This window comes from Callorhinchus milii, unplaced genomic scaffold (assembly GCF_018977255.1).
Source record: "Callorhinchus milii isolate IMCB2004 unplaced genomic scaffold, IMCB_Cmil_1.0 Scaffold7, whole genome shotgun sequence".
Classification (NCBI taxonomy): Eukaryota; Metazoa; Chordata; class Chondrichthyes; order Chimaeriformes; family Callorhinchidae; genus Callorhinchus; species Callorhinchus milii.
The window spans coordinates 27,903,822-27,926,720 of record NW_024704748.1 but is presented as its reverse complement, the minus strand read 5'-3'; the positions used below and the strand labels follow the sequence as shown (position 1 = coordinate 27,926,720).

General features: G+C 51.4%; 1 protein-coding gene across 2 annotated transcripts; it reads left to right on the top strand.

Moving 5' to 3' along the window:
- The first annotated feature begins 2,322 nt into the window (after positions 1-2,322).
- Positions 2,323-18,860, top strand: LOC103190706 (cytosolic purine 5'-nucleotidase). Of its 2 annotated transcripts, none has more exons than XM_042337025.1 (18): positions 2,323-2,368; positions 4,874-4,979; positions 6,254-6,327; positions 9,158-9,275; positions 9,659-9,754; positions 10,487-10,578; positions 11,568-11,625; positions 11,774-11,867; positions 12,356-12,409; positions 12,591-12,674; positions 13,073-13,114; positions 13,703-13,810; positions 13,979-14,042; positions 14,444-14,614; positions 15,434-15,485; positions 15,996-16,056; positions 16,423-16,599; positions 18,368-18,860. In XM_042337025.1, the coding sequence occupies exons 2-18, from the start codon at positions 4,888-4,890 to the stop codon at positions 18,605-18,607; spliced, it is 1,677 nt and encodes a 558-aa protein (XP_042192959.1). In that variant the 5' UTR covers positions 2,323-2,368; positions 4,874-4,887; the 3' UTR covers positions 18,608-18,860. The 2 variants fall into 2 exon arrangements, with proteins under 2 accessions (XP_042192959.1, XP_042192958.1); XM_042337024.1 differs by having other exon boundaries at positions 13,976-14,042.
- Positions 18,861-22,899: the final 4,039 nt, after the last annotated feature.

The window sequence follows — 22,899 nt, the reverse complement described above, 5'->3', positions numbered from 1 at the left end:
CACTCCGCCCCGCCCCCGACACTCCGGCCCCGCCCCGACACTCGGCCGCCCCGCACTCCGCCCCCCGACACTCCGGCCCCGCCCCCCGACCGTCCGGTCCCGCCCCGACACTCCGGTCCGACACTCCGACTCCTCCCCCGACACTCCGGCCCGCCCCCCCCACCCCCACACTCCGGCCCCGCCCCTCAACACTCCGGCTCCTCCCCCCGACACTCCGGCCCCGCCCCTCAACACTCCGGCTCCTCCCCCTGACTCTCCGGCTCCTCCCCCCGACACTCCGGCTCCTCCCCCGACACTCCGGCTCCTCCCCCTGACACTCCGGCTCCTCCCCCGACACTCCGGCTCCTCCCCCTGACATCTCTGGCTCCTCCCCCGACACTCCGGCTCCTCCCCCCGACACTCCGGCTCCTCCCCCGACACTCCGGTTCCTCCCCGACACTCCGGCTCCTCCCCCTGACACTCTGGCTCCTCCCCCTGACACCCGGCTCCTCCCCCCGACACTCTGGTCCTCCCCCTGACACCGGCTCCTCCCCCCGACACTCCGGCTCCTCCCCCTGACACTCTGGCTCCTCCCCCTGACACTCTGGCTCCTCCCCCTGACACTCTGGCTCCTCCCCCGACACTCCGGCTCCTCCCCGACACTCTGGCTCCTCCCCCGACACTCGGCTCCTCCCCGACACTCTGGCTCCTCCCCTGACACTCTGGCTCCTCCCCCTGACACTCTGGCTCCTCCCCCTGACACTCTGGCTCCTCCCCCGACACTCCGGCTCCTCCCCCTGACACCCCGGCTCCTCCCCCTGACACTCCGGCTCCTCCCCCTGACTGGCAGAGAGGTAAGCAGCTGCTGCCTAAACTCCACACCTTCAAATGGTGGAATCAGCGCTCAATGAGAAGGAACGTGTGCCCGAGCTATGGACATGGAAATGTTGGCAATGCTCTCACACATTCCATGCTGAGCTGTGTTGCCCACCAGGACACTTATATGGATTTCTTGGTTTACTGAGCATTACATAATGAGGGCTCAAACCTGCGCTTGTGGATGTCAACCAACCAACTAGTGACCATCCGCCCAGAGTGGAGGTAAGCAGGGTCTCCTTGGAGCTGAACTGGTGATGGAATCGGCCAGCACTCTGTGATTGTCTCCAGTCTGGTTCCTGACCCAGGCGGGTCCGCAGGTATCAGTACCAGGGAATGATGACAGCACAGCCTGGCTCATCGATAGGACTTGGAAGGGCCGACCAATCACTGGAGGCAGGAATCCTCCCACTCAGCTCCTAATAACCCTGCAAATGAAAGCCCTAATAGGTAGGGTGGTCCTAACTGGACAAGTAGTGGGAAAGCTTGCCAGACAGTGATATCAATGGTAAGCTATGTAGTTTTAGCTGATTAGATTCCACCAGTTCTGTCAATGCGCACTCTGGAGTCCCCCAAGCCATGGAACAAATTGCATTTTTTTTGATATTTTTTAAACAACAAATTGTAATTAAAATGTTTATTTTTATACAACAAAAAATTGCATGTATATAGTGCAATACATTTGAGGACGTCCCAAGGAGCCGGACATCCACCTGAACAGGCACAGACAGGGAAGATTTAACGCCTCTCCTCGAGGCCAAGGCCGAGCCCCTCGGCCACTGCCAATGAGGTCGGCTGTGGCGGAGTGGATAAGGCTGAGGTGTAATGTTTCGTTGCTGGTTCTCATGTACAACAACAACAAGATTCCATTTATTGAGCGCCTTTCACGTCGGGAGGACGTCCCGAGGCACTGTACAGTTGGGTCAGGACCCGAGCATTGGGGGGAAATGGTCAGGGGGAGGGGAGGGGGGGAGCGAGGAGGGGGGAGAGAGTCGAGAGAAGAGCTGAAGGCTTTGTAGTTTGTGGGTTTTATTGCAATTGATAATTAAATAACTGTGTAATGAGCTTTACACTGTGACACTATACTCAGGCGGTAACCTGTGAAGCGCTTTGAGACGCCTCTCAATCATAAGGCGCGACATCCGATACAAAGATTATTATTATATACTGGGTTGGCGGCGCAGGCCAGTGCAGGAGGGTGGCGGCGCAGGCGCAGTGCGGGGGCTGGCGGCGCAGGCGCAGTGCGGGGCTGGCGGCGGAGCGGCGCAGGCGCAGTGCGGGGGCTGGCGGCGGGAGCGGCGCAGGCGCAGTGCGGGGGCTGGCGGCGGGCATGCGGGCGACGCAGGCGCAGTGCGGGGGCTGGCGGCGGGAGCGGCGCAGGCGCAGTGCGGGGGCTGGCGGCGGGAGCGGCGCAGGCGCAGTGCGGGGGCTGGCGGCGGAGCGGCGCAGGCGCAGTGCGGGGGCTGGCGGCGGGAGCGGCGCAGGCGCAGTGCGGGGGCTGGCGGCGGGAGCGGTGAGTGCGGCGCGCGGGATAACGGCGGTTTCCAGGGGAACAGGTCCGGGGCGTCACTGGGGTAACATGATGGGGGGCGTCAGGAGTGGCGCCTGCGCGGTGCGCGGGTTACCTGGGTAACGGGGTGTCCAGGCGGGGCCTAAGCCCCGGGATCGGGTACAGCGGCCTCACCCGGGCTTGACCTCCCGGCCGCCCCGGGCTGTGAGTCAGGCTGTGCCGAGTGGGGAGAGCCGCCCGCACCCGGATCAGCTGCCCCTTTAAGTCGCTGCCACCCCCCCCCACACTGCCCCCCCCCCACACTGCCCCCCCCCCACACTGCCCCCCCCCACACTGCCCCCCCCACACACGCCCCCCCCCACACTGCCCCCCCCACACTGCCCCACACTGCCCCCCCAGCCCCCCCACACTGCCCCCCACACGCCCCCACACCAGCCCCCCCGCCCCCCCCCACAGCCCCCCACACTGCCCCCCCACACACGCCCCCCCCACACTGCCCCCCCCACACTGCCCCCCCCACACACTGCCCCCCCACACTGCCCCCCACACAGCCCCCCCCACACTGCCCCCCCACACTGCCCCCCCCACACACAGCCCCCCCCCACACTGCCCCCCACCCACACAGCCCCCCCACACTGCCCCCCCCCCACACGCCCCCCCCACACTGCCCCCCCACTGCCCCCCCCAGCCCCCCCCCAGCCCCCCCCCCACAGCCCCCCCCCACAGCCCCCCCCCACAGCCCCCCCCCCACAGCCCCCCCACCAGCCCCCCCCCCACACTGCCGCCCCCACACGCCCCCCACACAGCCCCACACAGCCCCCTCACTGTGTTTGTGGTTGGATGCTCAGTGTGTGTGTGTGTGTCGCTGTTTGCTGTGGTTGGAGAATCTGTGGGTTGAGATGATGTCCATTAGAAGCTCTTCCCTGTCCCTGTGATTGTGGCTGTTGAGTGGTTTGGTGCCGGAGCCGGACTTGCGGCAACAGCCGATCAGTTTAACTGTTATTCACTTTCAGGCTGTGTTATTCAACACAATATAAATGGAGAGACAAAGAATAGAAAGGGAGGAATAATAAGTTAAAAAGAAACAGAAAACAATAATGAATCCCACAGAATCCAACACCCAGTGAGCTCACTCAACTATCATATGTTTCGGTGCTCGCTCCTCTAACAACAACAACTTGGATTTCTATAGCGCCCTCCACGCCGGACGGCATCTCAGAGTTCTCCAGTCTAATCCGAGTTGTCAGCCTGATTCACTGATCGTGCTCTCGCATCTAAGTCACAGGTTGTGGATTCAAGCTCCATGTCGTAACAGCTCATTCTAGTAAAGTGCTGGAGGCAGAGGCTGCATCGTTATAGCTGAACTGACTCCAAGGTGACATATTTGACAACAGAACGTAGGAATCCGGCCAGCTCTCTGTAATAATAATCGTTGCATTTGATATAGCGCTTTTCACGTCTTCTAGATGTCTCAATGCGCTTCATAGAATATACTGTAAAGTATATACTGTATTTGTGGGCAAAACGCGGCAGACAATTGCGCACAGCAGCGTCCCACAGTGGGGTCATGACCCGAGCATGGGGCAGGGGAGGGGTAGGGGTGAGGGAAGGCAGAGAGGTGGGAGGGAGACCAAAGGCACAGACCTGAAGAGAAGAGAAGGGTCTTGAGACCGGCCTTGAAGGAGGTAAGGGAGGAAGCGAGGGGAAGGGACTGTGGGACGGAGTTCCAGAGAGTGGGGGCAGAGAGGCTGAAATGGTAGGGCGGGTCGGCGGGGGACATGGAGCAGCCGGAGCCCGCTGATTACAGTGGGGGAGTGGGACTAGTTGAAGTAAGAGTGGGGGGGAGTGGGACTAGTTGGGGTAAGAGTGAGGGAGTGGGACTAGTTGGGGTAAGTACCCATTGCCTTCGTTCCTCTGGGTCTGGCCTCCTTGTCCCCCGAGTCCTCCGCTCCACCCTCAGCGGCCGTGCCTTCAGCCACTATTCCCCGAGGCTCTGGAACTGGCTTCCTCACTCCCTTCGTTTTGCTCCCTCCCTTCCCATTTTCAGGTCTCTGCTGAAGATCTTTCTTTTCGCCCGTGCCTTTGGTCACCTTCCTCCCCCAGCCCCTACCCTATGGAACTCCATCCCACAATCCCTTCGCCTTGCTCCCTTCCTTGCTTCCTTCAAGACATGACTCAAGACCCTCCTTTTCGACTGTGCCTTCAGCCGCCCTCCTACCTCTCTGCCCTCCCTCACCCCAACCCTGCCCCCCACGCTTGGGTCCTGATCCCTGACTGTTCAGCGCCTTGGATGTCCTCCCGACATGAACGGCGCTTCACAAATGTAATTTTAAATGTAGTTGAGTCGTTCTTTCAAAGAGCCGGCACAGGCCCAATGGATTCGATGATTCTATCTACAGTTGTGTTGTTTAGGTGGTTATTCACAGGCTGTGCTGATGCTGCACCAGCACTGTTCCGTTATGTTGCTGATGCTGCTGCTCTCTGTGACACTAACTTCTGTGTTTGCAGATTCCTGGGCAGGCATGTCTTCCTGGAGCGACAAGCTGAGTGCTGATCTCACTGGGAACTTGGATGGCAGCACCTTGAAGAAGTATCGTCGAGAGGCCTATCACAGGTACACCCCACTCATCCAGCACTTGGCAGCCAGACATTATAATAATAATAATCCTTGTATTTGATGTACCGCTTTATCACATTTACAAGACATCTCAAAGCCTTTCACAGAATATACTGTAAAGTGAAGTGACTGTCTATTTTGTGGACAAAACACGGCAGCCAATTGCACAAAGCAGTGTCCCGCAAACAGTCATGGATTGAGTGACAAAACTATTATTATTTTATTTGTTTCAAAGGGATTATTATCCCCGGAGAAGTGATCTGCCAATGGACTAGTAAGCGGATTCCTACTTACTGTTAGGTAAGAGGCGTTGGAGTAAGAAAACTTGCCCAACATTTCGCCCTGCTCAGGAATCAAACCCAGGTCCTCTTGCTTGCAAAGCAAGTGCTCTAACCACTGAGCTACAGGACTCTAATGAGACTGGGTGCCACGGACAGCCCACGTCGGGACTTGGAAGTCAGATAATCCATGCTGGCACTACAGTACTGTGCTGGGGGAGCACTACATTGGCACAGGTCATGTCCTTCATTTGAGACATGAAACTGAGGTCCCATCTCCCTGTTCAGGTGGACATTAAATATCCCATAGTACTATTCAAAAAAGGAAGGGAGATTCTCCCAGTGTCCTGGCTGACAATCCTCCAAATAAAATTGGTACTCACTCCATGGCTGTTTGTGGGATGTTGTTATGCATCTAAATAAATACACATTCGTTGCACTTTATAGTAAATCCTGCGCTTTGAGACGTTCTGTGAAAGATTCTGAATCAAATGTAAAACTGCTTATTATTTTGCTTAGTTCTGTAAATAAGGCCAGGTTGTTGCAGGAGGAGTGTGCCCTCGGGGAGAGCGTTACACAGGGAGAGTTGCTCCCAGCTTGTGTGGTGCCGGTCAGCGAGGACTGAGCAGTTCCCCTGTTGATAGTGAGAGGCTGATAGTGACTGTGCTGGCACAGTGGGAATGAATGCAGAGATTAAAAGGGATTTTCTGTGACCTTGATCTGAAATGTCCAACAATAAATTGGCTCCAGCCTGAGTCCATAGAGCTTCCCCACCTGACCCATCAGGAAGGTTAGTCTGACACTCCCTCCCCCCCACCACGTGTGTGTGTCTGCACGTGTGTGCGGGAGCATGCCCTTTTGTGCTGTGACTCCACCTCCTCGTGACAACCCACCCCTCATGACAAGATCCTGCCCTCCTGCCAAAGATTCCGCCCCCTCGTGCTGAGACCCCAGTTCCCTAGAGCTGGCTAATGAAAGGTTTGTGTCCTGCAGGGTGTTTGTGAATAGAAGTCTTGCCATGGAGAAGATTAAATGCTTTGGGTTTGACATGGACTACACTCTGGCAGGTGAGTGTCTGCACAGCAGCCCATCCCGTCCTCACTGTGTGCAGAGGGGACATCCAATGGGCTTGCTACACCTTGTAAACCAGCCCCTGTATTATCAGTCCCTGTATAGAGCGGAGAGAGCAGAGTGAGAAGGAGAGCGCGCAAAGAGCAGAGAGAGCGAGCACAGAGAGAGAGAGCAGGGAGAGAAAGAGAGTTAGGGACAGTTAGAGAAAGTATAAAATTAAAAGAAGAGACCTATAATATTGCCAAAAAGAGCAGTAAACCCGAGGATTGGAAGGGCTTCAGAGAGCAACAAAGAAAGACTAAGAAACTGATTAGGAGGGAGGAAATGGATTATGAGGGTAAACTCGCTAGGAACATCAAGACGGACTGCAAGAGTTTTTGCAATACATAAAGAGGAACAGACTACCAAAAGTGAATGTGAGTCCATTACAGACAGAGACAGCAGGAATTACAATGGGGGATAAAGATATGGCAGAGTTATTAAACAAATACTCTGCTTCTGTCTTCACGTTAGAAGACACTGAAAACTTACCAAAAATAGAGGGGAACCAAGAAGCTAATGTTAGTGAGCAACATAGGGAAATTAACATCAGTAAAGAATTAGTACGAGAGAAACTGTTGGGATTGAAAAATGACAAATTCCCTGGACCTGATGGCCTGCATCCTGGGGTTTATAAAGAGGAGGCTGCTGAGATAATGGATGCCTTGTTTTTAATCTTCCAAAATTTTCTGGATTCTGGAACGGTTCCCATTGATTGGAAGATCGCAAACGTAACACCACTATTTAAGAAGGGTGGGAGAGAGAAGATGGGGATCTATAGATCAGTCAGTTTGACATCGGTAGTAGGGAAAATTCTAGAATCCTTAATTAGCGACGTGATAGTGGGTTACTTAGAAGACCATAACATGGTTAGGCAGAGTCAACATGGCTTTACAAAAGGGAAGTCATGCTTAACAAATCTTTTAAAGTTCTTTGAGGATGTAACTAGCAGGTTAGTAAGGGGGTACCAGTAGATCTAGTCTATTTAGATTTTTAGAAGGCATTCAACAAGGTGCACATAAAAGGCTGCTACACAAGATTAGGGCACAAGGAATTAAAGGCAATATATTAGCATGGATTGAAGAGTGGCTAACGGGAAGAAAACAGAGACAAGGGATAAACGGAACCTTCTCAGATTGGCGGGATGTGACTAGTGGAGTGCCACAAGGATCAGTGCTTAGGCCTCAACTGTTTACAATCTATATCAATGATCTAGACGAGGAAATAGAACTTAAAATATCTAAGTTCACGGATGATACTAAGCTTGGTGGGAGAGTAAGCTCTGAGGATGATACAAAAAGATTGCAAAGGGATATAGATAGGCTGGGGGAGTGGGCAAAGGTGGCAGATGGAATATAATGTGGGGAAGTGTGAAGTTATTCACCTCGGTAGTAAAAACAGAAAAGTAGATTATTTTCTAGAGGGGGAGAGATTAGATAGTGTTAGTGTTCAGAGGGATTTAGGTGTCCTTATACACCAGTCACCAGAAGTTAGTATGCAGGTACAGCAAGCAACTAGGAAGACTAAAGCCATGTTGGCGTTTATTGCAAAAGGGTTGGAATAAAGTAGGGGAGTCTTGCTGCAGTTGTTTAAGGCCTCGGTGAGACCGCACCTAGAACATTGTGTGTAGTTTTGGTCTCCTTATTTAAGAAAGGACATCCTCCCCTTAGAGGGAGTGCAGCATAGATTCACTAGGTTGGTTCCTGGGGTGAAGGGGTTGGCCTATGAGATTAGGTTGAGTAAACTTGGCCTATATTCTCTAGAATATAGCAGAATTAGAGGTGATCTTATAGAAACGTATAAGATTCTTATGGGGCTGGACAGGGTAGATGCCATGAGACTGTTTCCCCGGTTGGAAAACCTAAAACTAGTCTCAAGATTAAGGGATAGCCTTTTTGAACTGAGTTGAGGAAACACTTCTTCACTCAGAGGGTAGTGAATTTATGGAATTCTCTACTCCAGAGGTTGTGGATGCACATTCCTTGAGCATGTTCAAGACTGAGATTGATAGATATCTAAAGGATAGAGGGATTGAGGGATATGGGGATAAGGCAGGAAGATGGAGTTAGGTTAGAAGATCAGCCACGACCTTATTGAAGGCTCGAGGGGCCGAATGGCCTACTCCTGAACCTAATTCCTATGTTTCTATGAGAGCACGCAGAGAGAGAGCACAGGGAGGGCACAGTGAGAGAGAGAGGACAGAGAGAGAGAGCACAGAGAGTACAGTGAGAGAGCAGAGGGAGAGAGTACAAGGATAGAGAGCAATGAGAGAGCACAGAGCGAGAGAGAGAGAGCAGAAAGAGAGAGGGAGCACAGAGAGAGCACAGAGGGAGCAAAGTTAAAGAGTACAGAGAGAGAGCGCGCAGAGAGCACTGTGAGGGGTGTGTGTACAGTGTGAGGATGTGTGTGTATAGTGTGAAGGTGTGTGTGTGTACAGTGTGAGGATGTGTGTGTGTGTACAGTGTGAGTGTGTGTACAGTGTGAGGGTGTGTACAGTCAGTGTGTGTGTGTATACAGTGTGAAGGTGTGTGTGTACAGTGTGAAGGTGTGTGTGTACAGTGTGAATGTGTGTGTATATGTACAGTGTGAGGGTGTGTGTACAGTGTGAGGGTGTGTGTACAGTGAGGGTGTGTGTACAGTGAATGGGTGTGTGTGTGTACAGTGTGAGGGTGTGTGTGTGTTACAGTGTGAATGTGTGTGTATGTACAGGTGAGGGTGTGTGTACAGTGTGAGGGGTATGTACAGTGTGAGGGTATGTGTACAGTGTGAAGGTATCTCTCCCTGCAGTGTACAAGTCCCCGGAGTACGAGGCTCTAGGGTTTGACCTGACTGTGGAGCGTCTGCTGTCCATCGGCTATCCTCAGGAGCTTGTCAACTTCGTCTATGATCCCATGTTTCCAACCAGGTAAATGTGGTCTGAGAACTGGGAGTGTGTGTGTGTATATGTGTGTGTGTATATGTATGTGTTTGTGTGTGTATATATATGTGTCTGTGTGTGCGCGTGTGTGTGCGCGAGTGTGCGTACACGTAAACGTGCGCGTGTGTGTATGCACGTGTGTGTGTGTGTGTGCGCCTGTGCATGCGTGCGTGCCTGTTTACGGGCACCTGTGTGCATGTGCGTTGGTGCATGCATGTGTGTGGTTGTTTGCATGCATGTTAGTGTGTGTGTGTGTATGCGTGTATATGTGTTTGTGTATATATATATATCAGTGTCAATGAGGTGGTGTCTCTCCTGTGAGAGGCGTTTGGGGTGACTGAGGGTCTGTGTGTGTTATTGTTCCCCCACAGGGGTCTCCTGTTTGACACGCTGTATGGTAACCTGCTGAAGGTGGATGCATATGGAAACATCCTGGTGTGTGTCCATGGCTTTAACTTTATGAAAGGGTGAGTGTGGGGGAGGGCGGGGGTGGGGAGTGGGGGCTTTCCCGGTGAGGAGGGTGGGAGAGGTGGGGGGGGGGGTTCCCAGTGGGAAGTGGCGTGGTTCTTGGAGGGGGTGGGATGGGGGTTGGTTCGGTGGGGAGGGTGTGACTGTGTGTGTGCATGTGCTCCCTGTGACTGTGTGTGTGTGTGTGACTGTGTGTGTGTGTAAGTGCTCCCTGTGACTGTGGCTGTGTATGTGAAACTATGTGTGTATGTGCTCCCTGTGTGTGTGTATGTGCTCCCTGTGACTGTGTGTGTATGTGCTCCCTGTGTGTGTGTATGTGCTCCCTGTGACTGTGGCTGTGTATGTGCTCCCTGTAACTGTGTGTGTATGTGCTCCCTGTAACTGTGTGTGTATGTGCTCCCTGTAACTGTGTGTGTGTATGTGCTCCCTGTGACTGTGGCTGTGTATGTGCTCCCTGTGACTGTGTGTGTGTATGTGCTCCCTGTAACTGTGTGTGTATGTGCTCCCTGTAACTGTGTGTGTATGTGCTCCCTGTGACTGTGGCTGTGTATGTGCTCCCTGTAACTGTGTGTGTATGTGCTCCCTGTAACTGTGTGTGTATGTGCTCCCTGTGACTGTGGCTGTGTATGTGCTCCCTGTAACTGTGTGTATGTGCTCCCTGTAACTGTGTGTGTATGTGCTCCCTGTGACTGTGTGTGTATGTGCTCCCTGTGACTATGTTTGTGCTGCAGCCCAGAGATCAGGGAACGCTATCCCAACAAATTCATCCAGCGGGACGACACTGAGCGTTTCTACATCCTCAACACTCTCTTCAACCTGCCCGGTAAGACCCCACCCCAGCCTCTATCGTTACCCCCCCCACTCCCATCCTTACCACCTCCACACACCCGTCACACCTGCCCCCACATCCCTATCCTTACCCCCACCACACACACCTCACCCCTGCCCCCACTCCTATCCTTACCTCCCCCAAATACACGCGTCACCCTTGCCCACACCCCTATCCTTACCCCCCACACATACCTCACCCCTGCCCCCTATCCCCCTTACCCCCCCACACACACACCACACACGCATGCTCCCAACCCTCTCCTTATCCCCCCATTCCTACCACATCAGCCCCCAATTACCTGCCACATCAGTCATCTTCACCCATATCTTACTTCAAAGCTGCTGAAACTCTCATTCATGCTTTCGTCACCTCCCGCTTTGATTTCCTAATGTGCTCCTCAATGTTCTCCCCGGCTTCATTGTTAACAAGGTATCTTTGCCCATAACAGGCTTTGCACCCCCATCAACCCAGTCCTTTCCAGGCTTCACTGGTTTCGTTGCAAAATAGATTGATTTCAAAATCCTCAATCTCACTCTCAAATCCCTTCATATCCTCTCAGCTCCTTCCCTCCAATTTGCTCACATCCCCTCCACTACCCACCACCTTCACTCAGCTGCTTCAGGTCTTTTGCAGCACATCATTCATCCCCTCCTCTCCACCATTCTTTCCCTCGATCCCTCCGTCTTGTCCCGTTTTTGCCAGTCTTCAAATCATACTTGAAGACTTTCCTCTCCAACCTCCCCTCCCTGTATAGTGACGTCAAACTGCAGTTGTCAGCACTGCGAGACATTGTCCGTGTGAAGGGGCTACATAATCACATTGTTGTGTATGTGATTGAGTGGGAGTGATCCCCATCTAATGTGGGCTGGGAGATACAGGACCATTACCCAAAGTGCTGCTGGTTGGGGATTGAGATATATAGTGCATTGTCATTGTTACATTCTCTATCTCTCTCCCTCTCTCTCGCTCTCTGTCTACAGAGACCTACCTGTTTGCTTGTCTGGTTGATTTTTTCACCAACTGCTCCCGGTACACAAGGTGAGTATCTGAGCTCATTGGTGGGGGGTAGGGTTGGGGGCGAGGGTTGGGGGCTGAGGGTTAGGGGCCGGCTGGGCTGGGCTGGGCACTGTCAGAGTGCTGCTTGCAGCAGACAGAAGATGACCTGATGTGTCTGTATGTTACACAGCTGTGAAACGGGGTGTAAGGAAGGTGATCTCTTCATGTCCTTTAAGAGTATGTTCCAGGATGTGAGAGATGCTGTGGACTGGGTACATTATAAGGTAAACCTTCAATGCTTTTACACTGCATTTAACTTAGTGACACTGTACTTGAGAGAGTGTGTGTGACACAGTGTGTGTGACACTGTGTGTGTGTGCGCGTGACACTGTGTATGTGACACTGTGTCTGACACTATGTGTGTATTTGACACTGTGCGACACTGTGTGTGCGCGACGCTGTGTGTGCGCGACGCTGTGTGTGCGCGACGCTGTGTGCGCGACGCTGTGTGTGCGACACTGTGTGCGACACTGTGTGTGTGTGTGTGTGTGTGTGTGACACTGTGCGTGTGTATGTATGTGACACTGTGTGTGTATGACACTGTGTGTGAGACACTGTGTGGTGACGAGGCATGTTGGAGCCTTGTGAACATGCCATCTGCTGCTGGAGTGAGCTCAGGGTGGTGTGGGGGTGGGGGGAGAACTGAGCCTCGGGTCCCACACTGTCTGCCTGACTCCTCTTCCCTCACTCTCTCTGCCCTCTCTCTGTTTAGGGATCTTTGAAAAAGAAAACATTGGAAAACCTGGAGATGTACGTGGTTAAAGAGGTAAGGGGGGTACGGTGATGAGGTGGGGAACGATGGGGTGGGGCGATGGGTGGATTGTTGGGTTGATGGGCTGGCGTGTTGGGGTCATGGGGTGGAGTGTTGGGGGGTTTGGGTGATGGGGTCCCTGATTTTCTCAGCCCCTCTGACAATGCCACTAAATGACCAATTTCCTTATTTACAGCCCAAACTGCCCCTTCTGCTGAGCCGAATGACTGAGTTTGGGAAAGTGTTTCTGGTCACAAACAGTGATTTCACGTACACCAACGTGGGTACCTCACCGTGACCCTTACCCTCACCGTGACCCTTACCCTCACCGTGACCCTTACCCTCACCGTGACCCTTACCCTCACCGTGACCCTTACCCTCACCGTGACCCTTACCCTCACCGTGACTCCCCACCCTCACCGTAACTCACTGTGATCCCCCCCCCACCCTCGCTGTGACCCCCACCCTCACTTTCTGTCTCTCTGTCTGTGTATGTGTCTCTTTGTCTGTATGTCTAGGTGTCAGTCTCTCTGTCTGTATGTCTGTCTGCTGTGTGTCTGTATGTCTGTGAGTATGTCTGTCTTTATCTTTGCGTGTGCCTGTGTGTGGGGGGGGGTTGGGTGTGGAGGGGCTGCAGTGTTGGAGCTGACCTCTGAATCCCGTCTGTTTCTCTTATAGAAAATCATGACGTATATGTTCGACTTCATCCATGGTCCCAAGGTAGGTCTGTCATGCGCCCCACCCCAACCATAACCCCTATCCCTTCTCCCGCCCCCCCCAAGTGTGTTCTAAACCCGCCCCACAGTGTGTTCTAAATACCCCCCCCCACAGTGTGTGCTACATACCTACCCCCGCCCACTATGTACCTGCCCCCTCCTGCCCCCGTTTTATTACCACCCTCCCTCCCCTGTAGTGCCATGCTGTGGTTGCCGGGCGACGTGGGTGATGGGCGACGTGGGTGATGGGCGACGTGGGTGATGGGCGACGTGGGTGATGGGCGACGTGGGTGATGGGCGACGTGGTCAATGGGCGACGTGGTCGATGGGCGACGTGGTCGATGGGCGACGTGGTCGATGGGCGACGTGGTCGATGGGCGACGTGGTCGATGGGCGACGTGGTCGATGGGCGACGTGGTCGATGGGCGACGTGGTCGATGGGCGACGTGGTCGATGGGCGACGTGGTCGATGGGCGACGTGGTCGATGGGCGACGTGGTCGATGGGCGACGTGGTTGATGGGTGCCCTGGTCGATGGGCGACGTGGTTGATGGGTGCCCTGGTTGCCGTGGTGATCTCTGCCTCTCCCACAGCCTGGCACGCCGCACCGGCAGTGGCATTCCTACTTTGACCTGGTCGTGGTGGACGCTCGCAAACCCCTGTTCTTCAGTGAGGGCACCGTCCTGCGGCAGGTAGACACTGTGAGTAACGGGTAGCCTGGCGGGGTAATGAGAAGTGCTGTGTAACTGTCTGTGTGATTGTGTGACTGTCTGTGTGATTGTGTGACTGTCTGTGTGACTGTCTGTGACTCTGTGTGACTGTCTGTGTGACTGACTGTGTGACTGACTGAGGTTTGCTCTGTGTAGAAGACAGGACAGCTGAAGATCGGGACCCACACAGGGCCACTACAGCACGGCATTGTTTACTCAGGAGGTAAAACACCGGATCCTCACTGTGTCTGTGTTGTGTCCTCTCTGTGCCGTTTCCTCACCATATCTGTGCCGTGTCTTCTCCGTGTTTGTGCCGTTCCCTCACCATATCTGTACTGTGTCCTCTCCGTGTTTGTGCCGTGTCCTCTCCGTGTTTGTGCCGTGTCCTCTCCGTGTTTGTGCCGTGTCCTCTCCGTGTTTGTGCCGTGCCTTCTTCATGTCCTAGCCGTGTCCTCACCGTATCTGTGCCTTGTCCTCGCCGTATCAATGCTGTGCTGTAGCCATGTCCTCGCGTGTCTGTGCCGTGTCCGTGCTGTGCTGTAGCCGTGTTTGTGCTGTGCTGTAGCTGTGTCCTTGCCGTGATGGAGAGCAGGAGGAGTGTGTCTGACGTGGTGACTTTGCCAGGATCCTCGGATATCATGGGTGACCTGCTGGGGGCCAAAGGGAAAGACATCCTGTACATCGGGGACCACATCTTCGGGGACATCCTCAAGTCCAAGAAGCGACAAGGCTGGCGGACGTTTCTCGTCATCCCGGAGCTTGCACAGGAGCTACACGTGTGGACAGACAAGAGCAGTGCGTGTTAGCGTGTTAGTGTAACCCTCTCCCCCTCCCCCCACAGTCTGCAGCTCGGTTTGTGTCTGCTGATTATATCACTATCCATGCTCAGCATGTGTTTGTACACAAGTATGCAAGTTGTGTGTGTACCCGTGTATGCAGGCTGTGTGTACACTTGCGTGCAGGCTGTCTGTACACGTATGTGGATGGCTGTCTGTACACGTGTGTGCAGCCTGTCTGTGTACACATGTGTGCAGGCTGTATGTGTACATGTATGTGTAGGCTGTGTGTACAAGTGTGCAGGCTGTGTGTGTACGCGTTTGTGCAGGCTGTGTATACACGGTGTGTGTGCAGGCTGTGTGTGTACGTGTTCGTACAGACAGTGGTGGTGTCTGAGGGTAAAGAGCCCAGAATCAGCGTCAGGAGAATTGGTTACAGGTTGTGTATGAGGTAGTGTATATGAGAGTGTGTGAGGGAGTGTATCAGGGAGTGTAAGGGAGTGTATCAGGGAGTGTGTAAGGGTGCGTATCGAAGCGTGTAAGGGTGCTTATCGGAGTGTGTAAGGGTATGTATCGGAGTGTGTAAATGTGTGTGTCGGACTGAATCGGGGGGGTGTAAGAGTGTATCGGGTGTGAGGGAGTGTGTAAGGGTGTGTATCGGGGTGTGTATCAGGGAGTGCGTAAGGGAGTGTGTGAGGCAGTGTGTAAGGAAGTGTGAGGGTGTGTATCAGTAAGTGTGTGAGGGAGTGTGTAAGGGTGTGTATCAGGTAGTGTATAAAGATGTGTATCAGAGTGTGTGAGGGATAAACATAAACAGCCTCTCTCCTTCCCTCTTCAGAATTGTTTGAGGAGCTGCAGAGTTTAGATATATTTCTGGCGGAACTTTACAAGTGAGTTTCTGCCCTGGTCTGAGTGTGAGTAACTTCTCCGTCAGCCCCCTGTGTGAGTGTGAGTAACCTCTCCGTCAGCCCCCTGTGTGAGTGTGAGTAACCTCTCCATCAGCCCCCTGTGTGAGTGTGAGTAACCTCTCCGTCAGCCCCCTGTGTGAGTGTGAGTAACCTCTCCGTCAGCCCCCTGTGTGAGTGTGAGTAACCTCTCCATCAGCCCCCTGTGTGAGTGTGAGTAACCTCTCCGTCAGCCCCCTGTGTGAGTGTGAGTAACCTCTCCGTCAGCCCCCTGTGTGAGTGTGAGTAACCTCTCCGTCAGCCCCCTGTGTGAGTGTGAGTAACCTCTCCAGTAAACGTATACTTTATACACACAGAATATTCAACTAATCCTCCCTACACCAAGTATTTAATGTCATGGAGTAGAGAGTATTAGTTATTATTATTGTTACTAACCTGCTACTCTCCATACACTCTCTGTGGATTCTGCTTGTTTACTCTGTTTTTCACTCTCAGACACTTAGATAGCAGCAGCAGTGAGCGACCAGACATCAGCACCATCCAGCGGCGCATCAAGGTTAGCGCCTGGGCCAGTGGGAGGGGAGGCTGGGAGGGAGGGGGAGGTTGGGGGGAAAGGGGTGAGAGGGAGAGGGTGTGGAGAAGGGAGATATGGGGGTGGGGGGTAGGGACAGGGGATGGGAGAAGGGGCCAGGGGGGAGGGGGAGCAGCTGAGGGGGAGGAAGTTGATGGCCTCAGGTTAGGCCTGCTGATGTTGGTGATGGTGCTCGCAGTATAAACACTCCTCTCCACTCTCCTCCTCTCCCCTCCCTCTCCCTTCCCTCTCCCTCTCCTCTTCCCTCCCCTCTCCTCTCCCTCACCCTCTCCTCTCTCCTCCTCTCCCTCACCTTCTCATTTTCCTCTCCCTCTTTTATCCCCGGTTCAGAAAGTGACCCATGACATGGACATGTGCTATGGGATGATGGGAAGCCTGTTCCGCAGTGGCTCACGACAGACACTGTTCGCCAGCCAGGTCATGCGTTACGCAGACCTCTATGCCGCCTCCTTCATCAACCTCCTGTATTATCCCTTCAGCTACCTCTTCCGTGCTGCCCATGTCCTGGTGAGTACATGTCTGAGGCGTGTGTAGCTTGTTAGAGTGGTTTGTTAGAGAATTAGAGTCCTGTAGTTAGAAGACCTGGGTTCGATTCCCGGGCAGGGCGAAGCATTGGGCAAGTTTCCTTACTCCATACACCTCTCTTTACCAGCAGTAAGTAGGAACCTGGTTGTTAGTCGATTGGCGGATCACTTTCCAGGGGTAATAATCTATTCAAAATAAATAATAATAATAATTTGGTCATTCAACCCATGACTGTTTGTGGGACAGACACTGCTGTGCGCAATTGGCTGCCGCATTTTGCCCACAAAATATACAGTCACTACACTTTACAAAATTTGCAGACAACACCAAATTGGGGGAGTAGTTATTACAGAGGAGGACTGCAGCAAATTACAGCAAGACATTAATAAACTTGCTGAGTGGGCATTTAAATGGCAAATACAATTCAATGTATTAAAGTGTGAGCTGGTACATTTTGGTAGAAGGAATAAGGAAATCGCATACATCCTGGAAAATAAAAACCTTAAGTGAGGTAGAGGAGCAAAGGGATCTTGGGGTACACATACACAATCCACTAAAAGTAGGTTGTGGAGTCCTGTAGCTCAGTGGTTAGAGCACTCGCTTTGCAAGTGAGAGACCTGAGTTCAATTCCAGGCAGAGGGCGAAACCTTGGGCAAGTTTCCTTACTCCACACAGAGCCTAATAATAATCCCTCCAAAACAAAACAATAATAAATTGGTCATTTATAATCTACGACTGTTTGTGGGACATTGCTGTGCGCAATTGGCTGCCGCGTTCGCCCACAAATATACAGTCAATTCACTTTACAGTGTGTTCTGTGAAGCGCTTTGGGACGTCCTCCCTACGTGAAAAGCGCTATATCAAATGCAAGGATTATTATTATTATTATTATTAATAAGGCCATAAAAAAGCAAACCAGGCACTGAGGTTTATTTCTAGAGGGATAGAAATGAAAAGCAGGGAAGTTGTGGTAAACTTCTATAGAACCTCGGTTAGACCACACTTAGATACTGTGCAGTTCTGGTCCCCACATTATAGAAGGGATGTAGAGACACTGGAGAGGGTGCAGAGGAGATTCACAAGGATGAGAAGTTATATCTATCAGGAAAGGCTGAACATGCTTCGAGTCTTCTCTTGAAAAGAGGAGGGTAAGAGGTGACCTGATAGAGGTCTTTAAAATGATGAAAGGTTTTGATAGGGTCGATACAGGGAAGATGTTTCCACTTGTGGGGGAGACCAAAACCAGGGGTCATCAATATAAAATAGTTACAATTAGATCAAATAGGGAAGTTAGAAGAAATTTCTTCACACAGAGAGTAGTGGGAATGTGGAACATGCTACCACAAGGAGTTATTGAGGCAAATAGCACAATGTATTTAAGGGGAAGTTAGATAGGTACATGAGGGAGAAAGGAATATAACAAGATTACATTTATATATTGCCTTTCACGTCGTGAATTGAAGGTTATGCTTGAAGGCTTAGTTGAGGAAGAGCAGGAGGAGGCTCATGTGGACCATTGACCAGTTGGGGCGAATGGCCTGTTTCTGTGGTGTATATTCTAATGTATCTCAAAGCGCTTTGAGACTAATGTCTGACCCACTAGGTCGGCTAATGTCACTGATCTGCCATTGGACATCGTTTACTTCATAATAAGTTTATTTAGAATTTTCTAGTACGTAGTACATTAACCCTCTCTCCCTCTCCCCAATCTCTCCCTCTCACCCTCTTCCCCTTCCCATCCCCCTCTCAGATGCCTCACGAGTCCACGGTTGAGCACAGCCATGTGGAGATCGATGCAGAGTCCCCGATGGCTACGAGGAACCGCTCGTCGCTGGACATTAAGGAAACAGAGAAAAAACGTCACCACCTGACGCGCTCGGTCAGTGAGATCAAACCCCCCAACCTGTTCCCCCAAACCCCCCAAACCCCCCAAGAGATTACTCACTGCCACGACGAGGACGATGATGAGGAGGAGGAGGAGGAGGAGTGATGGCTGAGGTGATGGAAATCCAGGAAAAATCCATGCAAATGGGAACCTCGTGGCCTCCACTATAATGTCAATTATCCTCATTGTAAATGTTTCTCAAACACAAAGAGCAACTTGGACATTGAAATTTTAGATTTGTCACAGTGTAAACGTGGAGTCTCCAGACCAAAGCTTCTCTCTCAGCGACATCTCTGCTCCTCAGTCCCCAGCCCAACCCCCAATCCAAACCAACCTTCAGCCCCAATGCCCAGCCCAACCCCCAATCCAAACCAACCTTCAGCCCCAATGCCCAGCCCAACCCCCAATCCAAACCGACCCCCAGCCCCATTCCCAGCCCAAACCGACCCCCAGCCCAACCCTCAGCTCAAACTGACCCCCAGCTCCCAACCCCCAACCCAACCCCCAGCCCCAACCCCCAACCCGATCCCCACCCCAACCCGATCCCCATCCCCAACACCCAGCTAAGGCCCCAGCCCAACCCAACCCCCAGCCACCCTATCCCCCAGTCCAACCCCTCAGCCCAGTCCCAAACCCAACTCCCACGCTAGCCCCCAGCCCAAAAAAAACCCAAGACCCCACCCCAGCCCCAACCCACAGCCCCCAGCCTCCAACCCAGTGGGTGTGTTGGCCAGTGATTTACTGTGTAAGGATTTTACTGTGTGTGAGACTCTGCAGGACAGTGTCTGTGTGTCACTCATACCATTAACCCTGTGTGTATGTCCGCGTGTGTGTGTATGCATGTGTATATGTGTGTCTATTGTCATATGCAACAGTTTTCTCAGTTTGAAAATTCTCCGTCCGTCAACAGCTGCAGGTTCAGTGCCGCAATGAGGTGCCACCATAGAATGAACCACCTCTCCCCACAGCAGTTAATGCCATTGCTGTTGGGGGGGGTCATGTACAAAACACTTCGATCAAAGCAAACAGAGAGAGACAAACCCATGGGCACATCCTTGCAACTGGTCCATCTGAGGTTAGAGGGGGGTGGGGTTAGAGTGGTGAGGTTAAAGGGAGTTGGGCCAGAGGGGTTCAAAGGGTGTGACGGTGCCTGATTAATTTTATCGTTAAAGCTGCCTGTTTTCACTGGTGATGGGTTTGATGTATCTCTGCCCTATGTGTGGCACCACATTGCCTGTCACCAACGCTTGTTCACTGCTTAGTTCATTGTTTTCACCCACAAAACACACTGATTTCACTTTACAGTATATTCTGTGAAGCACTTTGAGAGGTCTCAACAATGTGATAAGGCACTATATCAAATGCAAGGATTATTATTAAAGTTTCTTTCTTGTACTGTAACCATGAGACACCTGTTGGTGTACATGCGTGTATGTGTGTGTATGTGTATCTGTACGAGTGTGTATGTGTGTGTGGGCTGAGGTGCATTGATCTCACTGTGAGGTTTGGAGATACCTTTCAGGATATTTTTTGCGATTTACGAAATCCAACAATCTGGAATTGTATCTGACTGTAACTCGAGGACCTACCATTCCCATGGAACACATTGTTGTGAATCTTATCTTTACTGCCAGATATCGTTATACAGTACATTGAGACGCAAACATTATATAGTGTGTGAGTGTGTTACATTGTACACATGAATGCTTACTGAGGGTCACTCAGGTAGACCGAGTTCCAGAGGGTGGGGGCAGAGAGACTGAAGGCCTAGTCGGGTAGGGGACGTGGGTCAGGCCAGAGACCGCTGAGTAAAGGGAGCGGATGAGTATGGCAATAGGTTGCTGAACAATGATGGTTACAGCAGTCAGGCTGGAAGCCAGAACTGACTGAGGCTGTTACTGTTTAATTTGCTCATTAAATTAAAGTTGTTACAAATACCAAAACCCAACTCAAGGCAGCAGAGACAAAGAACAGTTTTAATTTCAGGACACATTTGAACCTTTTGGCCACATAAAGAAGGAACTGCAATAACTGATCCCAGCCCAGGGCTTCTTTGCCATGTTCTGTTTATGTCAAAGTCAACTTCCATGGGGTGAGGGAGAGCAGGGACCCTAACATATGTGAGAACCAGCAATATAATGCAAGGATTATTATTATAATCGTGTTAGTAATATTCTTATCATTCATTTTGTAATCTGTGTCCTCTGCCCAGCTGCCTGTCTGTTGGGCAACACGCTTCCTGCCAGCATAAAAGCAATAAATTGTATGTTTGTGCCTGATTTATACCGCGCTTTCCTTTCCTAATCAGACTGTGGGTAAGGGCCTGTGGCTGCTTCTGAGCCAGTGGACCAGAATCGATCGTTGCTTTGTTTGGGGGCGAGGCCCTGGGATCAGCAGTGTTTGCACTGGGACCCACAGGCCTCACATTGTGGTATAAACAACGCTGTGGAAACGCGAATGGTGTAAAACTGTAATACGGCTCCTTTACCTGGGGGTCATGAATTTCCTTCTGAACTTTATTTTTATAACTAAGTTCTGTTTTGCCTATTGACAATAATTGTTGTGACATACGGTTTTCTCACGATGTTTAGTTTTTTTCTGATTTTTTTGTGCCACTGCATTGTGCTGGAGACGTGTCTCTCGTATAACATGGATGTAATGGGGACAGTAAGAGTTTGTCATTGACAATGAATCTGCCATAGGCTAAATCTTGGGAACACTCAGCAGGTGAGGCAACATCTTTGGAAAGGAAAAGTGAGTTAATGTTTCTGATGAAAGGTCACCGACCTGAAACGTTAACTCACTTTCCTCTCTCCATAGATGCTGCCGACCTGCTGAGTGCTTCCGGCAATTTATGTTTTTTTCCGATTGCCAGGATCTGCAGTACTTTGCTTTTGCTTACAGGTGTAATCTGACTTTATTTCCTCTCAAGGTTCTGTGTCAGTGATTCAAACTCTTTACAAAGTGAAGCTTTTCCCATTGTTCCTGGGAAAGCGTTAATGATTTTAACACCATGTTTTCGAGGTGTTTCATTGCTGGCGAAGCTGGGTTATGCTCATTGGGCAGTGAAAGCGGAACTTTTATTTGTATGTATTTAGCCCATGGGGTGAGCGGAACCTGATTATAAAGTTGCCAGTTTTCATTTAGTGCGATCCGTGCAGGATTTGATTTCTTGTATAAAATGCTTTGTTCCTGAATCTATTTGCAAAACCTTGTAAAATAAAAGGAAGAAAAAAATGTAAAAATGCAGCCTTGTTTTTCTGTCAGTCTCCATGTTTGTGGTTTAATGTGGGGCGTAGCGTTTGGGACACAGAGATTAAACATAGACTTCAGCCTCCGGTGATGGTGACACTCAGCAGCTCGTGCAGATAGAGATTGGCCCCTCGTGCAGGAGACAGACTGTCTCTCCCACAACATCCCTCAAAAACCTGCATTTAATTATCCAACATTAAACATTTATTATAATACAGAGCAAACAATATAAAAGCTTCTTTATTATATTTATACACACGGGTAAGGATAGTAAAGTGGTTTTGACACAGGATTGGCTCACAGTACAATTTAGTACAAAAATTGTCTGAATAGACCCGTGATGCCCTGAGATAGGTCCTGATGGCCACAGCCTGCCCCGCCCGCTCAGTCGCTGTGTTACAGTGTTAACAGGAGCTCAGTGGGAAGAATCCCTGCTCCCAGTCTGAGGCGCCAGACTGCCCGGAGTACTGCAGGGCTATGTGGCTCAGGAATTGGGCTTAATTGATTAATAACAGTGATAATACAGATATCAGTAATACAGACACGATGAACCAAACCGCCTTCTGTGCTGAAAACAGATGTCTGCACAAGTAGTGAGACTCCCACTCTCTGGCTGTTGGCTCCTGTACTAAACATCACATCAATGGGAAACACAAACAATACAAAGCACTAATTAGCTGTTAACACAAGACCGAGAGCTTTGGTTCAGGACTGCAAACAATATAAAACTGGTTTCATTGTGAGCGACACAGTTTCCTTCTGATCCACCACTCCATGTGACCTTGACCTCTAACCTGCTATGCATTGAGCAGTTTTTGACCTAAACCTGATCCCCGAGGCTGTCCTGATCCACCTTGTGTTATTGCCATCTGCGAACAAGCTCATTCCCAACACTGACACAAGCAAAAGACAATGCTTGTCTGCAAATACAGTCACTACACTTCAGAGTAAATCCTGTGAAGCTCTCTGAGCTGTTGTATTAAATGGCCACGTGTCCAGCGTAGCAAAGGGACCAGCAGGAGGTCAGACCAACAGCAGAGAAGCAGGCAGCAGTGGGGAGAAGATTAGAAAAATAATTGAACACATTGAATTATTTTTAAAAAATATTCCTTGAGCTGCCCACAAATTGCTGTCCTCACACCAGG

Bases quoted from the DNA above. Each gene is read 5' to 3' on its own strand.
- LOC103190706 (XM_042337024.1), top strand. From the start codon at position 4,888: ATGTCTTCCTGGAGCGACAAGCTGAGTGCTGATCTCACTGGGAACTTG. The intron at 6,328-9,157 runs GTGAGTGTCTGC...CTCTCCCTGCAG, and splicing joins CATGGACTACACTCTGGCAG to TGTACAAGTCCCCGGAGTAC. The intron at 12,410-12,590 runs GTAAGGGGGGTA...CCTTATTTACAG, and splicing joins AGATGTACGTGGTTAAAGAG to CCCAAACTGCCCCTTCTGCT.